A 15633-nucleotide genomic window follows, 5' to 3' on the forward strand; every position below is an offset into this window, starting at 1 on the left:
CGTAGGGTTACATCAAGGCTCATCTTTAAGTCCTTACCTTTTTGCATTGGTAATGGATGAGTTAACGAGACATATTTAAGATGATATTCTTTGGTGTATACTTTTCACAGACGATATAGTGTTGATATATGAAACTCAGGAAGGAGTAAATGCGAAACTTAACCTTTGGAGAGAAGTGTTGGAATCTAAAGGTCTTCGCCTAAGTCGGTCAAAGACAAAGTATATGGAGTGCAAGTTCAGTGTGAACGGAGATACTCAAATGAGTTAGGGGTAAGGATTGGAGATTAGGAAGTACCAAAGAGTGACTGCTTTTGTTACCTAGGATCTATCTTGCAAAAGAACAAAGAGTTGGATGGAGACCTCAATTATAGAATACAAGCTGGATAGATGAAGTGGAAGAGTGCATCAGGCGTGTTATATGACCACTGTATACCACTAAAGCTCAAGGGAAATTTTTATGGGACATCAATAAGGACAACAATACTTTATGGCATGGAATGTTGGGTGGTGAAACATCAATACTTACATAAAATGGATGTAGCGAAGATGAGAATGTTTTATTGGATGTGTGGACACACGAGAAAGGAATGAGGATATCTGAGGTAAAGCAGGAGTAGCCAAAATTGAAGAAAAGATGAAAGAAAATCGATTACAGTGGTTTAGACTTGTAAAACGAAGGCCTGTCACTCCAATTAGAAGATACGATTACAGGACAGGGTTCATGGCCGAAAGGGGTAGAAAAAGACTTAGGAAGACTTTAAAAGAGACTTTGAGAAAAGACTTAGAGTACTTGGGTCTAACAGAAGACATGGCACAGAACCTAGCGCAATGACGTTCTAGAATTCATACAACTGATCCCACGTTGTGGGAAAAAACTTTGTTATTGTTGTTGTATAGATCCATAATTTGTTATAACAAAAAAATATAGGTCCAAAATTGGATTACCCTAAAAGAAAGGGCAGAGGCCACAGAACAGAGAAATCCGAAACCGTACACAAAATACAAACGCGTTACGAGTGGCTCTCCATCTAAAGCCGAAGTAACCTCATTTTCATACAATCGGTATCTAGAACTCCGGCACAAACAAGAAAAAACACATGGCATTGCATTACAGTTTCTACAGTACATAGTAAACACAGATTTTTATGCTTGTACACACATTGAGCCGACGAGAAAATGAACGAACCACGCTCTTTAAATATTTTTCAGATAGTAAGGAGACAGCCAGAACCATCCGATGCGGGTGAATAGTTCCCCTCCAAATTTTAGGATTTGCTCTTGAACTTCCTTTGAGCTTTCAAGTCCACCACAACCACAGAGATGTTGTCCTTGCTTCCCTTCTGGAGGGCAAGGGTTGAAAGGTAGGCAGCAGCTTCCCCAGCTGCAGGATCAACTCCTGTTCCCCTTTCCGCAAGAGGTGTAGCCCCGTTCTTTTTGTGCCATAGCAGAATGCGTTTTCGAGCCACATCACAAGCTTCCTCATTCGTCATAACATCCCATAGACCATCACTAGCTAAAATAAGGCATTCGTCATCTCTAGCTCGAGGGACAACCATGACTTCTGGTTCTGGAATTATCCACGGTTTCAAATATCTATCCCCTGTAGATCGATAAGAAGAGTAAAACGATGTTAAGCTCCTTATTGAGTTTAACATATAGATGGGAAATGCTAATAAAAAACTGTAATCCATTTGTTCTGACAAGACTAGACAAGCAACTGAATGTTCATACATACTGCGAACACTCATGGTAAATCGTTACATTATTTTAAGAGTCACTTGTTTCCAAGGATGGGGGCGCAAGGAAAAAGTGGTCAAACTGCTTTGTCATGGTCTCATAGCCAAACACTCGAACTGCTCGCTAAATGCGCATTAAAAGCTCTTGAGCTAGTGGGAGGAAATGTTCATAGTTAGTCGTAGGGGCAGGTTGCCCCTCACTGCTGCATTCTGTTAGCAGACAACTAACACAAGCCTCCTCAACAAATCTCATAACAGAAGTAATTAAAAGAGTGGAAACGTGAAAGAACTTTGTATTTTATCTTTTCGAGTGGACAAATATGAGAAAAGTCAACAGTATCAAGGTAAGTATAGACGTACCAATGGACCTTGACATTGCAAGAACTCCAAAAACACGGTGCCCATTCCACTGTATTACCTTGCCACCAGATGCCTCAATCCTTTCATATTCGTCTTCTCTGTTTGGCTGGGAACGATAATGAAAATGAAAATGTATAAAAATAATAGGAGATTGGTTTCTACAAAGAGAGAAAGTTTCAGTACTAAACATGTAATTGTGTACACCATAAACACATGTTTACTTTATGATCGACTGATAATGGTATCGCTTGTTTGCCACGACATAGAACTGCTCTTGAATCACCACAATTTGCAACTATAATATGGGATGACGAAACTAATGCAACCACAGCTGTAGACCCAACAGTTTCCGGGGCAACAGGCTCAAAACTAACTTCGGAAGCATCTGCATTGCTTTCAATGATGCCTCTGCTTACTTTTCCTCCAATCTCATCATCAACCCTTTGAAAACAATTAGTGAATGCTTTCTCCCAATGCAACTGCTGAGTTTCTTCCGTAATCCCATCACCAGAGTCATCCTTAATGACTCCAAGCTCTTCGGCCAAAGCCAAATGGAGCCGCTCACTACAAAAGTTAGCAACCTGCATGAGGAGACAGAACTCAAATCATTTTCCACCAAGGAAACAAGCCATATTCTTGTACTCTGTTGCGGATATGCAAGAAAACATTCATGAAATAATCTGAACACTGGAAAAAGATCAAACAAATAGACGTAAAGAATCATGTGGTGCCACCACAATGCTATTTAATTTAGCTTACAGTTACAGTTTGTTAATTACCAATATTTCAGCACAAAACAATGTGAAATTGTTCAACGGTACAATATAAAATCAGAATAAAATATTTCCTAAAACAGCACGTTGCATCAGAATATACCTTAACTTGAATGAATTAAATAAATATACAGAGAAGGCATGTACCTGAGGGCCGCCGTGGCCATCATAAATGCCAAAAAAGTGACTGGTTAGGTGGGTCAAACTTTGGCTCATTCCATTATACACTTGATTACCGACAAGCATTTTGATTGGAATATTGATACAACAAGGAACAGCAGCAAATGCATCTTCCATTTCTGGTCGTCTTCCACAAATTGATACAGAACCCCAGAGGGGAATACAGTTGAGCTCAAAAACACTCCGGTTGCCTGCTTTACTGACAATCTTCTCACTATTTGCATGGATAAGTACCATAGAGGTTGATAATTCAGATTTATCTGATAACTCAGAAGCAGGGCTTACTGCTGCAACAACCCCAGAAGCCATTTTCCCAACAGCCGATTCTACCAAGACAATAGCTTTTGCAACAATCTTCCCTTCACTAATTTTTCCAATCTCCACATCATCTGGCAAGCTTTTCGCAGACCCCATCTCTAACTTCAGCAATTCCTCACTAACAATTCCATTAGTATCATATCTAGAGGCTAAGATTTGCACTTCCTCACTTTCTTGAACCATGACATTATTAGCAACAGAAGTGTTTCCACCATCATCGTCTTGTGATGGCACGGGAACCACACTAACTTTGCTTTCAATATCATCGGAACTTCCTTTACTGCAAGCGACTGGCTCTAAAGGAACCACCTTAGAGGAATCTGAAGACAAGTTTCCCGAGTCTGTTACAAGCTTTAGCCATGTGAACTCCACATTGGCTCCAATTCCGGCACTATCACATATAGCATTACCTAAACTAAGAGTCACTGCAACTGCTGGAGACATGTCTTCCATCAATCTCCTTATCTTTGTAACATTTGACATTTACCTTCAATCAACCGGGGTAAATTTCTAGCAACGAACCGGAGGTAAGTTCTTAATTCGGTCAATATCCCCACTTCCGCAAATTATACTACTGATCCACCCACCAATTCTCTCAAATGAGCAGAATACAATGGGGTAATCAGATCTCGTGGGAAACAATGGATCTATAACCTCTCCAAGTGACTAAAACTTTATGATTTAACCGATGAATCGAGTTTCTTATATAGGGTTCTTAGCTCACCAAACTCTTCCTTCTGGCAGAAAATCAGCCACATAAAACCAAAACCCTATCCTAACCACCAACCTTTAGATATACACATAAGCACATGAAAACCACTGCAATCTCACCTTTTTCTATAAATCCAACAAGAGAAAGCAAAAGGGTTCATGAGAAACAACCTAGGAAAAAGAAAACTAACCCTACAAGATCACATGAAAACCAGACAAAGGTGAAACCTTTTTTTACACGTAACTTGGGCATTCCTGGATCTCAGACAGCTCAGCCTTATCTAAAAATTTTGAGGTTGTCTGCTTTACATTTCTTCTTCTCCTCCTCCTCCTCCTTCTTCCAGGACACACAGGCAACCCCAAATCATCAAGAACCATCACAACAGATTCTACAGAGACATAACATTATCTGGGTTTTGCTAATAATACATGATCTTAATCGGTTCCTAACCAAAATTAACAAAAAATCGAAAGAAAAAAAAAATACTGGGTTCTTACCAGCTGAAGCTGATGAGACTTCAAATAATTCAGAGAAAGATGGTCAGTGACTGAGGATTGAAGAACCGTGTTCTTTCCCTCAGCTAAATTTGTTCTTTCTCTCTGGTTCTTGGGGCATCGGAGGGCTGACTCGGAGAGGATCCAATTCCGTTGTGGAAAATGCTTTTTGCTTTTTACCAACGCACTCCAAATTGTGACACGAATAATGTTACATCAAACAGGGAGATGACGATTGCTGAGAGGTGAGGACACTGATGACGCGATGACAACTGCCCACATTGGACTTTTCGTTCTGTGCTTCGGTGAACGACACGTGTCCGTGGACATGAAGACGACAGTTTGATTAGAGGAATTCAGATCCCCTCGCGATCTTGCAATCTGAATCCAACGGATCGAAATGCCCGGACTGTTCGTACGAGGGAAGGAGATATCCGGATTCTTAATTTGTGCGAAGTGAGTCAATGGTGACACTAGGATTTAAATGAGCGTTTCAAATTTCTTGATCTGACTCCGAATTGTAAGATTCAGAAAGGATCTTCGTTCATATTATGGGGCCAATAATGTCTGTCTACCTCAATCATTCATGTTACATTTGGTCGGAGGATTTTTTCAAGCACCCGATATTCAAGTGACACTAAATATTTTGATATATAAAAAATAACATATTTTTTCGTGCCCTTCTACTTAATTTTTTATGTTTGTTGTTGGTAGCTAAATAAAATTTGCTGGAAGGTTAAGGCCGTCTCTAATTTTGAAATTAACTACTATTAGAAAAAAAAAAATGATAGCAACTTTGTCATTTAAACTTTGTTTTGCTATTTTTTTTTCAATTATTTTTTAAATTTAGAAATGTTTTTTAATGATCATTTTTTTTTTGTATTTTTGTATTTACATAAAAGAGAAACAACTGATGACAAGTCATGGTCAGTGACGGATCCATAATTTTAAACTCGGAGGGTCCCATTAATAAATGTCAAAAAATTTATAGACAAAAACAATCTTGAAAAGTTAAATATAATACATTTTATTCAAAAATCATAGCAAAACAACATTACAAGCTATAAAATCCTAATTTAAGCGTCCACGACGAGGTTTCATAGTCTGAAAATGTTTCATGACAACTTTATTACCAATACATGAAAAAACATCTTTCTCCATGTAAACAACTAAGTTGTCACTCAACCATTGATCTCCCATTTTATTGTGAAGTTGACCCTTAATGATATTTATAGCAGAAAATGCCCTCTTCACTGAAGCGATTCCAACCGGTAAAACCAAAGCCAACTGAACATGCAAATATACATATGCAAATGTTTGATGCAACCCTTTCTCCACCATTTTCTTAGCAAGATCTCTCAAGATTATTAAAATCAATGTCACATTCATATTTTCTTGAGCTCGAACAACTTGAACAAATAGATAGTGCTATTGGCTTTGACTTGAAAAATCTCTCCATATTTCTTATTTCTAAACTACACATTTAACAAAAAAAACACAAAACATATACCAATTAACCATATCAATAATAGACTAAAAAATCTCCATCAATACCTATTATAATTTATTTGAGATTAGATTAGAATACCAAAAAACTTACTTGAATTTTGAACAAATAGTGGTGGCTTGGAGATTTGAAATAAGTGGAGGTATGATATTGGAGTAATAAAAATTATAATATGGGATTAGGTGGGATTTAGAATTTTAGGGTTTTGAAATCAGGGGATTGGGGATTGGAATTTGGGTGAATATGTCAAAGCTGGACGTTGGGGGAAGCAGATGAGTGGGAAATGATGGGATTGTGGGGACGGATGTGGGTTGGGATTTGAAACAATGTGGACAAATGACAGCATTTTGTCCATTGTTTTAATTTTTTTTTATTAAAAAAAATTAAAACAATTAGCCAAAACACTATCGTTTTCGGCCAATTGTTAAAAAGGGTCCTATTTTCTTTCTTTTTCGAGAAGAAGACGCCACTGCAACTTGCAACCTGCACAACACAGACCTCGTGTTCGAGTACCAGGGGTCCCTAGAAAATTTCTAGCAGTTGTATAGGGTCGCCGAGGGGTCCTCTAACCTTCTCAGGTCCCTCTGTAGATTTACTACTGGTCACGGTTATCCACCTCTTTCGAGCTCGGAAAAGCTATAAGAAATGTTTTTTGATGATCTGAGTGGTCACTTTTTTAGGTCACAATTTAAACATAAAAAAAAAAAAAAAAATTCCAAACATAATCTGTTAACGGTTCGATTAATGTTGCCCTAAATTTAATTTTTAACTAAATAATATGGTTCATCTATTTATTAGATAATCGAAGATCGATTAATGAAACGATTTTGGATTGATGATTAAACAATTTTGGATGTAGTCATCCTTAATGACTTTCTATTTTTTTTATTTAATTTTTAAATAGATGGTTTAGATCATTGTGCAAACAAATAGGTTGCTAGCATTTCCATTAGAAAAAATGCAAAATCGAAAATATGCGATCGAGATTTGAGATATGAATTTGTTAAACCCCAAAAATTATTATCGAAGAAGACAAATGTTTGGAAAAATATGTTGTGTTTATTTATCGAAAAGGTTTTCATATGAAGGTAGTGGGCGTCATTACGAGTCATTACAACTTGTAGAATGTTTCAGATTATTTTTCAAAACTCAAAGAATTTTTAGGATTTGGATCCTCTTCTGAGCCTAAGGAGAAGATTTTCCTGACCAAGACACATGGGCCGTTGGATAAATCCAACGGCTACAAACAAGAGGATTCCTTTAAAGTTATAATAATTATAGTCGTTGGATAATAATTCAACAACCCACGTATTTTGGTAAGAAGAATCCTTTTCTTGGGCTCAGGAGAGGATCCAAATCCGAAATTTTAGGTTAATTTTCATGCAGAGTGACAGCCAAGGTGGGGTTGACTTGCCACGTGACAGCAGGTGGGACAACCAGCGAGTAGGTGTTAATGGTAGTGTCATTCTACCATGTCAACACATGCAGTGGTATAAATGGGATCAAAGAAAAGGTGAAGGAGAGAAATTAGAATTCTTTTTATCGCTTGACACATGGCAAGCTGCCATTGGACCTTAAATCAAAAGGGAATTGAAACGGGGGACGGCATGGAGATAGGATCCTCGCCGGATCATCTTTGTGAGGATCCAGGCGAGGATTTAGAGATCTTTTAATTCTGTCCGTACATAATGCGGTCAGTTTTCGTCAGATACTATTTGGACATTAAAAGACATTTGTATGGAAGATATGAGTTGTACCACTTATGAATTTTGATGAATTGTATCTTGGCTTGAAAGTTGGATTTAATTTTCTGGAAAAACAGGTCTTTATACTGGAGGTGGATTGTCTGCCCTCCCATTTCCATACTCTCCCCATGCTCTCCTATGATGTGTGGTCACGGTTAAACCACGTCAACATTTTATATTAATTTTTTATAGAAATAATAAAACGAAAAGTAATGGGAATGTAAAATGTAGACGTGACTTAACCATGACCATACAAATAGGAAGGCATGGGGAGAGTATGGAAATGGGAGGGCAGACAATCCACCTCCCTTTATACCAGTGACCTAAATGGGAAAAAAAAAAAAAAGTTTCTGTTCATGGGTCATTTTGTAATTATCAGAAAGTTAAGGGACCAAAGTGTAAATGCACAAAAGTTCAGGGGTACTTTGTAAACTCGGAAACTGTTTAGGACAAGAGTATAGGTACCAATTAGTGGACACCAAATTTGGATTACGAGAAAAGTATTGGACCCTAATTATAATAAGGAATATAACTGAGTTACTATATGAGGATTATATAGTAACCGTTTGTATTGTTATTGAACTAGGAACTCCAGTCACTCAACAAAAGGACATTGAGACACTGTGACGGTGACGTGGATCCTTATATATGTATATTATTTGGCTTCATACACATGGTTATGTGGTCTATGTTAATTGGTGCAATTGTATGACTATTTGATAACATGATTCAAATGCTTGAGTGTTTGGCTTTGGTTAATATTTCTGGAAGAATATTATTTGTTTGAAATGTCATTTGAATATTGTTTCATAATTATCATGAACGATAACTGTGAGTCTGTAACATGCATTGTGGACTCGTTGGGAAAGTATTAGTGGAATTGAATAACTATGATCATTACATGATCATTTGTTGGAGTCCCAATTTGAGAAAGTATGAGATTTATGGAAATATGAAACTAAAAGTAGTTGAGTCCGCTCTGAGGGCACCAAAATCTATGTCTAGCCTAAAGTGCACGAAATAAAGGAGTGAAACCCTTTCGGTTAGAGTCTGATAAAACAATCTATCCGGGTTTCGGATTTGGGACTGAGAGTTTGACAATATGACTAATGAAAGGAAATGGGATTATCTGTTAACTAGGTTAACAAAATAGAATGAAGAGGAAACATTACATTCATGCATCATCATTGCTTTCTCAGTGCTAAATGCATTGTGGTTATTGCCCTAATGAGCTACTAGTTCACCCCTCATGAATTATTTGACAAGTGTTGAATTAGAAATTTGAAAAAGTAGTCGACTTTCATGGGGAGTATAGAGGACTTTTGGAATGTAAGTTAGAGTGCGACTGTATTGTTCTATAACGTTCTAATGTAAATATAAGAAATAATTATTTTTTTTCTTATTATTTTCACTTTTATTCGTGCACCGAGCGCATAATTATTTATTCCACCGATCTCGGATCTGGGGCGTGACAGAATAGGCAGTCAAAAGTGACAACTAAGATTGGAGCTAATTAGTTGCTAATTAAGAACATCAAAGGGCCAGAACATATGGTGCCTTGGTTCAAATGACACAGATTCTGCTTTAGTTCTTCGGTTTTGAAATGTTACCGAAACACCTTTGGAGTTAGAATTGGGCAAAAACTACTTGAAAACAACCCCACCCACAAGGCCACAACCTTTTCAATGGCGGTCAGGCCGCGAAGTTATCCTTGCACCTAAGGTCACGTATATGTTTGAGTTTTCACGTTGCGAACGTGATGCAAATGTGGCGGTCATACTGTTACATTACTTATTATAGCGAACGATAGAGTGAATTGGTAACGTCATCCGAAAAAATTACTCTAACAATGTCTAATCAAATTCAAATATTCAAAATTTCTAAAAAAATAAAGGAAACAATTTGTAGTCAATACCAAACTCTAATTATTTTTACGAATTCAAATTTGCAGTCGCTAGATTTCAGTTGTACCTATATATTCTAGAAGTGGTGACCTGTGAGAACAAACAACCTAGGCTGGCTACTGCAACTTCTAACTGATTGCTTGAATGCTAGAAAGAGAGGAGGAAATTGTTTGAGTCTGTTAATCAAGGTTGGTTTTCCCATGTCATGTATTTAATCATCAAAATTTAGTACAACACATACAACCACACACCACTTTTTTCATTTTTCTTTCTTCTCCGTGGTAGCGGCGGTGGTGCTCGGCTTTTGATGGCACTTTTCAGACAATCATCAGTGGCCGGGGACCCCGGCTCCACCGTGGTCGCCATTGACAGAGACAAGAACAGCCAATTGGCAGTCAAATGGGCAGTTGATTATCTTTTGAGCAATAGGACCTCTCATTGCATCCTCATTCACGTTCGAAACCGCAGCTTGCATCCTCGTAGGTATCCGTCTCTTCATCACCATCATCATAACCATAAACACTAATAATTATCACCACCATAATTAACAATTATTGATGTGATCACCATCAAAAACATTATATGACGATCAATTGGGATGTCAATCATGGTTGCATCCATATTTTTATGTTTTTCTTTGACAAAAACAATATTCTATTTTAAACCTTTCTAATCTATGGAGAAGGGGATTCTAACTCTCGTGCAAGGAGACTGGTACGCTGCCTTGGCTAACTAACCTAACATATATCTGCACCTTTTTTTTTTTTTTTGGTTCAAATAGAAGATTATGTCTTCTGACTCTTGCAAAGTAAGGGTAAGGCTGCACACTATAGTTGTTCCCCTTGACCCTCATAAAACAGAGAGTCTTGGTGGCTTGGGGTCGTCCTTTTAGAAGATTATGTCTTAACCCCGTTAGCACAAATAATTAACCTTGTGTTAGAAATTTTTGTCATTGATTAATTTGTTGTTAACATGTATTGGCGATATTAATAAATCATTATTTACCTAGTCATGTCATGGAATATGTAACCTTCATATTGTGTATGTGTTTGAGATATGTGTTGGAGCAATATTAGAAAATATGAAAAATAACAAAATAATTTCAATGATAATAATCATAAAAAAATTTACAACATCAATTATATATAAGATTAATATAAACAACTAGAGAGAAAGTTAGAATAACTGACAAATTTGGAGATTGAGGCTTGCATAAATGCAATGTCCTAAAGATAGAATTTCGCCCCTACTCTTGTGCTTGTAGTTCGGTAGGCGTCCATCTCCCAGGATTCAACAATCTATAATCCGAAGTCAAAGCACTTCAATCTTCAAACTCTGACGAACTTTATATATTCCGTACTCTCAAGACACGACTCGGAATTTGACTCACAAAACATGAGAGAAACAAAGTGGGGAAACCCTATTTCTCAAGAGTAAAAATTAACTCTAATTTTCTATATTTAATACCAATGGTTTCATGGGTTTAAATAGAATCCAATTTCTACTTATTAAAGAGATGTAACTTTTCATCTATAAGTATACATCACTTATCAAAGAATACAACTAAACAACATAACCTTTCCAAGAAATTGGTTAACAATATTTTTCATTCAATTATTAAAATTATATATTACAATATATAATTTCCAACAATATGTGTTCTTGGTTTTGCAGAGGATGTTGGTTTAGTTTCCAAAGATGGTCGCCCGCCAACTGAAGACGAGCTGCAACAGTTCTTTCTTCCCTACCGAGGATTCTGCGCACGAAAAGGGGTTAGTGATTAATATCATTTGATTTCCATAAGCTAAAAATCCTCTAAAATCTAATTCACTTGAGTAATGTTGCATGTAGCTCACCAGGAACACTTAACCTGAATTTGTTCTTTAACTAGTCTTTACTCCTTATGCGTGCCCTGGTTTTTCAATTTCTCTTATGAGCCTAATACAGTGCCGTCGGTGTGCCCAAAATTCGTAAACTGGGTCTGTGCATATATGAATGGCTAAATAACTACAACTTGCCAAATATTCGCTTGGATTATTGGATATTATGTCATAGATTAAGATCAGTTTACTTGGTTGTCAGTTATTGATGGCAATGAGTTTTTCAGATTGTAGCCAAGGAAGTGATCCTCCATGACATCGATGTTCCAAGTGCGCTCATTCATTATATTGTCAGCAACTCCATATGCAATATTGTTGTTGGCGCTTCCAGTCGCAATGCTATAACAAGGTGATCTCTCTCTCTTTGAGGCCTTTGTAGTTGAGATGTTATTTATATTTTTTTTTCTAACAACTAGAGTGGTATGTCTTTCTTGTAGAAAATTTAAGAATTCAGATGTGCCTACTTGCTTACTCAAATCTGTACCAGAAACCTGTGTGGTATATGTCATATCGAAAGGAAGAATTCAGACTTCACGGTCGGCAAGCAGACCTCAAACACCGAGGAGTAGTGCAGTTACACCGAGAAGTAGTGCAGTTACTCCCAAGAAAAGTTCTCTACAGTTACAGCTTTTCAACCATACTCATGGCGTGTCAGACTTCGAAGATGTCATCAGGTATATAATCTCGATTTTGCAGCTGCATTCTTTTCTTGCTGGATAAGTAAAATAATTGGGTCTTTACTGTATAATGATCCTTGCTAAAATTTATCAATGAAACAAGAAATAAGTTTTTCCTACATTGCAGAAAACATTTTAGTGACGGGAGCTCAAACAGTGCTAGCTCTGACAGAGTATCTTTGGATAAGAGCACCGAGTTTAAGCAGTTAATGCCACCAACGGCGTATAGGCCTGGCAGCACAACAAATTCACCAACACAGTCAGTTGCAAGCTTCACGTCAGAAACTTCGTCTCATCGGAATTCTGCATCAGGTTGCAGTGATCTCTCAGGGCCGTTTAGTTTCCAATCAAATGGTTCAGATAATGAAGGTTCTGGTAACTCTTCCAACTCGCAAACCCCAGTAAGTTCAACGTATAAAGAACAGATAAAAGTGAATACTGACAATTACTTGCATCACAATCCATGTCCATTTCTATGGTTTGAACTTATATAGATAACTGAAACTCATGTTGCATAAGTTACAGTCTGGCTTGGATGCCGAAATGAGGAGATTAAGGGTCGAACTGAAGCAAACCATGGACATGTATACTTCAGCTTGCAAAGAAGCTACTACAGCTAAACAGAAGGTAAGACATTGAAAGATAGTTATATTTTCCAATGATCTGGAAAGCAGTTTATTCCATTTCAAACCCGAAATTTTGTATTTTTTTGTCCAGGCGTGGGAGATGCAAAAATGGAGGACGTCAGAAGAGCGCAAGTTGGAGGAAGCCAAGCTAGCGGAAGAGGCTGCGCTGGCAATGGCAGATATGGAAAGGCAGAAGAGCAAAGCTGCAACGGAAGCAGCACGGATGGCACAAAGGCTAGCAGATCTGGAAACACAGAAGAGAAAAATTGCAGAAAGGAAAGCGAAGCAGGAAGCTGAAGAGAGCAGGACAGCTATAGATGCTTTGGTGAACAATCAAGTTCGGTACAGAAGATACACCATTGAAGAGATTGAAATTGCAACAGATTACTTTAACAATTCAAACAAAATTGGAGAAGGTGGATATGGACCAGTTTATAGAGCGATTCTTGATCACACTCCTGTTGCCATCAAGGTCTTGAGGCCGGACATATCACAGGGGCAGAGGCAATTCCAACAAGAGGTAAAACTATCTTCTTTGTTCAAATTTCTAACTTAAAGCATGAAAATAAGTTTATACTTTGATTTGAGTGAGTAGAAGATTGCGAAATGGAAACGCTCTCATGTATCATTTGTCCAAAACTTCATTTTCAATATCTATTTTTTAATGTAGGTTGAGGTTTTGAGCCGTATTAGGCATCCACACATGGTTATCCTAGTAGGCGCCTGCCCCGAGTATGGATGCCTTGTTTACGAGTACATGGAAAATGGAAGCTTAGAAGACCGCCTCTTCTGCAAGAACAACACTCCTCCAATCTCATGGGCAATTCGTTTCAAAATATCTGCTGAAATTGCCACTGCCCTCCTTTTCCTTCACCAAACAAAACCCGAGCCTCTGGTGCATCGTGACCTCAAGCCAGGAAACATTCTCGTAAACCGAAACTACGTAAGCAAGATTGCCGATGTAGGCTTGGCTAGGCTAGTTCCACCATCTATAGCTGATAGCGTCACTCAATACCGGATGACTGCAGCAGCTGGTACATTTTGTTACATTGACCCGGAGTATCAACAAACAGGAATGCTGGGTGTGAAATCGGACATATATTCTTTAGGAGTAATGCTATTGCAGATCATTACCGCAAGGCCTGCAATGGGTTTATCCCACCAAGTTGAGAAGGCTATCGAGAAAGGTACATTTGCTCAGATGCTTGATCCTGCAGTGACAAATTGGCCAGTTGAAGAGGCTTTATCATTTGCAAAACTAGCTTTGAAGTGTTGTGAGCTGAGGAAGAAAGATAGACCAGATCTCAGTACAGTCATCTTGCCTGAGCTGAACCGGCTGAGAGATCTCGGGATGAAGAATGAAGCGACTGAAGTTTCTTGTGGACATTATTCATACACGGGGTCACTTCCACCAATGGCATCAACATCAACTCAGAGTCAGGTTAGTCATAGCTAGTTTTAGTTATTCAGCTTCTTATAGTGGAAATAATAAATTCAAAGCTTCCTTCAAATTAAGGATACTTAGATACATTTCTAAAATATAATAGACTTCAGTTGTAATTTTTATTATGTATAATATCAGGATGGAATGAGAGAAAATGCTAATGTCGAAATGGAAATTCAACGTAGATCAATGTAAAGAAGAGGTGGCTGCTGCTGCGGTTGGAGTCTATGACGAAAGTGTGGAGCTTCAAGAATAGTTTTCGAAAAGGCAGTTGTTCTTCATCATCATCAATGGGAAGACATGTCGGAAAGTTAAGCAAGAAGCAAGTGGAGGGTTGTTGGACGTTTGTAAGTAATTGCTCTTCTGTGACTCCTACTCCTTTGAGGAGGTCCAACTCATTTTCGCAGTGATAATTTTGGATTCTTCATTCTTCTTCATGCCCTTGTCGAAGACATTTCACACGTTCACAGTTGTACGTGTTCATCAATTTAGCTTATATGCACAAGTGATTTTTACTTATTGTCGGATCCATTGGTCATATCATGGGAAGTTGGTTTTTATAATGGAGAAAAAACACTCGAAAGAAAAAGTTGTATATGTAAACATAATTTGAAATTTGGAGATCATTGATCTATATGTAGAAAACGAGAAACGCAATACACAATACTGAAGCTCTTATGATAATTTGATTAGCCCAACCGACGTGAGAGGGTAGGACAAGGAAGGATTAGGATAGGTCCACGGTTCGATTCCTTCAACATAATCTGAAGAAAAAATTAATGCAGTTTTCGTGCATGGTATAAACCACCACAACAATAACGAGAACTGGAGCTGTGCTCCTCCACTGTCCTTCAAAAACTCGATCTTGATCTTCTCGAGCGTGACTGCAGCATCTTGGATATTAATCCCTTTATTTTCTTCTGGGGATTCTGCACCACAAGCTAGAGCTTAACTCAAAATGGAGGATAAAACAATTCCTCTTCGTCAAGAAATCATGAACTTCTTTTGTCCCGAGTAACCTGCAATCCACAATATCGACAATTGCATCCGGAAATAACGAACTTGCAACCCATTACTTTGAATTCAGTTCCCCAACAAAAATCTCATCAGTTGACTTCCTATTTGTGAATGCCTCCATCTGTACAATGCCGAAACTATACACATCCCATCTCGTCGAAACAATACCTTCCATTCTAAACTCTGCAAGTTATACCTGTGAGTTTTGGCTGTCACGACAAGGAAACTATAACTTTGCCTTTTTTCATAACTAAGGACAA

The 15633-nt window shown here is 37.9% G+C and overlaps 2 protein-coding genes across 4 annotated transcripts; one reads left to right on the top strand and one right to left on the bottom strand.

The window, feature by feature from the left end:
* Positions 1-1082: 1082 nt before the first annotated feature.
* Positions 1083-4746, bottom strand: LOC137740005 (protein phosphatase 2C 16-like). 3 transcript variants are annotated; one of them, XM_068479789.1, is made up of 5 exons: positions 4577-4746; positions 3017-4467; positions 2318-2677; positions 2097-2202; positions 1083-1600 (listed from the first exon to the last, which is right to left on the bottom strand). In XM_068479789.1, exons 2-5 carry the CDS (start codon positions 3848-3850, stop codon positions 1266-1268), a joined length of 1635 nt encoding a protein of 544 aa, XP_068335890.1. In that variant the 5' UTR covers positions 3851-4467; positions 4577-4746; the 3' UTR covers positions 1083-1265. The 3 variants fall into 3 exon arrangements, with proteins under 3 accessions (XP_068335890.1, XP_068335891.1, XP_068335888.1); XM_068479790.1 differs by having other exon boundaries at positions 3017-4204; positions 4307-4746; XM_068479787.1 differs by having other exon boundaries at positions 3017-4746.
* A 5290-nt stretch (positions 4747-10036) lies between these two features.
* Positions 10037-14551, top strand: LOC137740569 (U-box domain-containing protein 35-like). Its single transcript, XM_068480412.1, has 9 exons — positions 10037-10208; positions 11404-11501; positions 11837-11958; positions 12047-12283; positions 12414-12717; positions 12806-12913; positions 13004-13432; positions 13583-14353; positions 14495-14551. Exons 1-9 carry the CDS (start codon positions 10037-10039, stop codon positions 14549-14551), a joined length of 2298 nt encoding a protein of 765 aa, XP_068336513.1.
* The last annotated feature ends 1082 nt before the right edge of the window (positions 14552-15633 follow it).

Source organism: Pyrus communis, chromosome 7 (genome assembly GCF_963583255.1).
Source record: "Pyrus communis chromosome 7, drPyrComm1.1, whole genome shotgun sequence".
Lineage (NCBI taxonomy): Eukaryota > Viridiplantae > Streptophyta > Magnoliopsida > Rosales > Rosaceae > Pyrus > Pyrus communis.

What these genes read in the sequence shown, in the direction of transcription:
- LOC137740569 (XM_068480412.1), top strand. Translation starts at nt 10,037, where the DNA reads ATGGCACTTTTCAGACAATCATCAGTGGCCGGGGACCCCGGCTCCACC. An exon ending in GATTCTGCGCACGAAAAGGG is followed by an intron (nt 11,502 to 11,836) that starts GTTAGTGATTAA and finishes TGAGTTTTTCAG; the next exon opens with ATTGTAGCCAAGGAAGTGAT. An exon ending in AGAGGCAATTCCAACAAGAG is followed by an intron (nt 13,433 to 13,582) that starts GTAAAACTATCT and finishes TTTTTAATGTAG; the next exon opens with GTTGAGGTTTTGAGCCGTAT.
- LOC137740005 (XM_068479789.1), bottom strand. Translation starts at nt 3,850, where the DNA reads ATGTCAAATGTTACAAAGATAAGGAGATTGATGGAAGACATGTCTCCA. An exon ending in ATGGCCACGGCGGCCCTCAG is followed by an intron (nt 2,678 to 3,016) that starts GTACATGCCTTC and finishes CTCCTCATGCAG; the next exon opens with GTTGCTAACTTTTGTAGTGA. An exon ending in CATTATCAGTCGATCATAAA is followed by an intron (nt 2,203 to 2,317) that starts GTAAACATGTGT and finishes TATCGTTCCCAG; the next exon opens with CCAAACAGAGAAGACGAATA.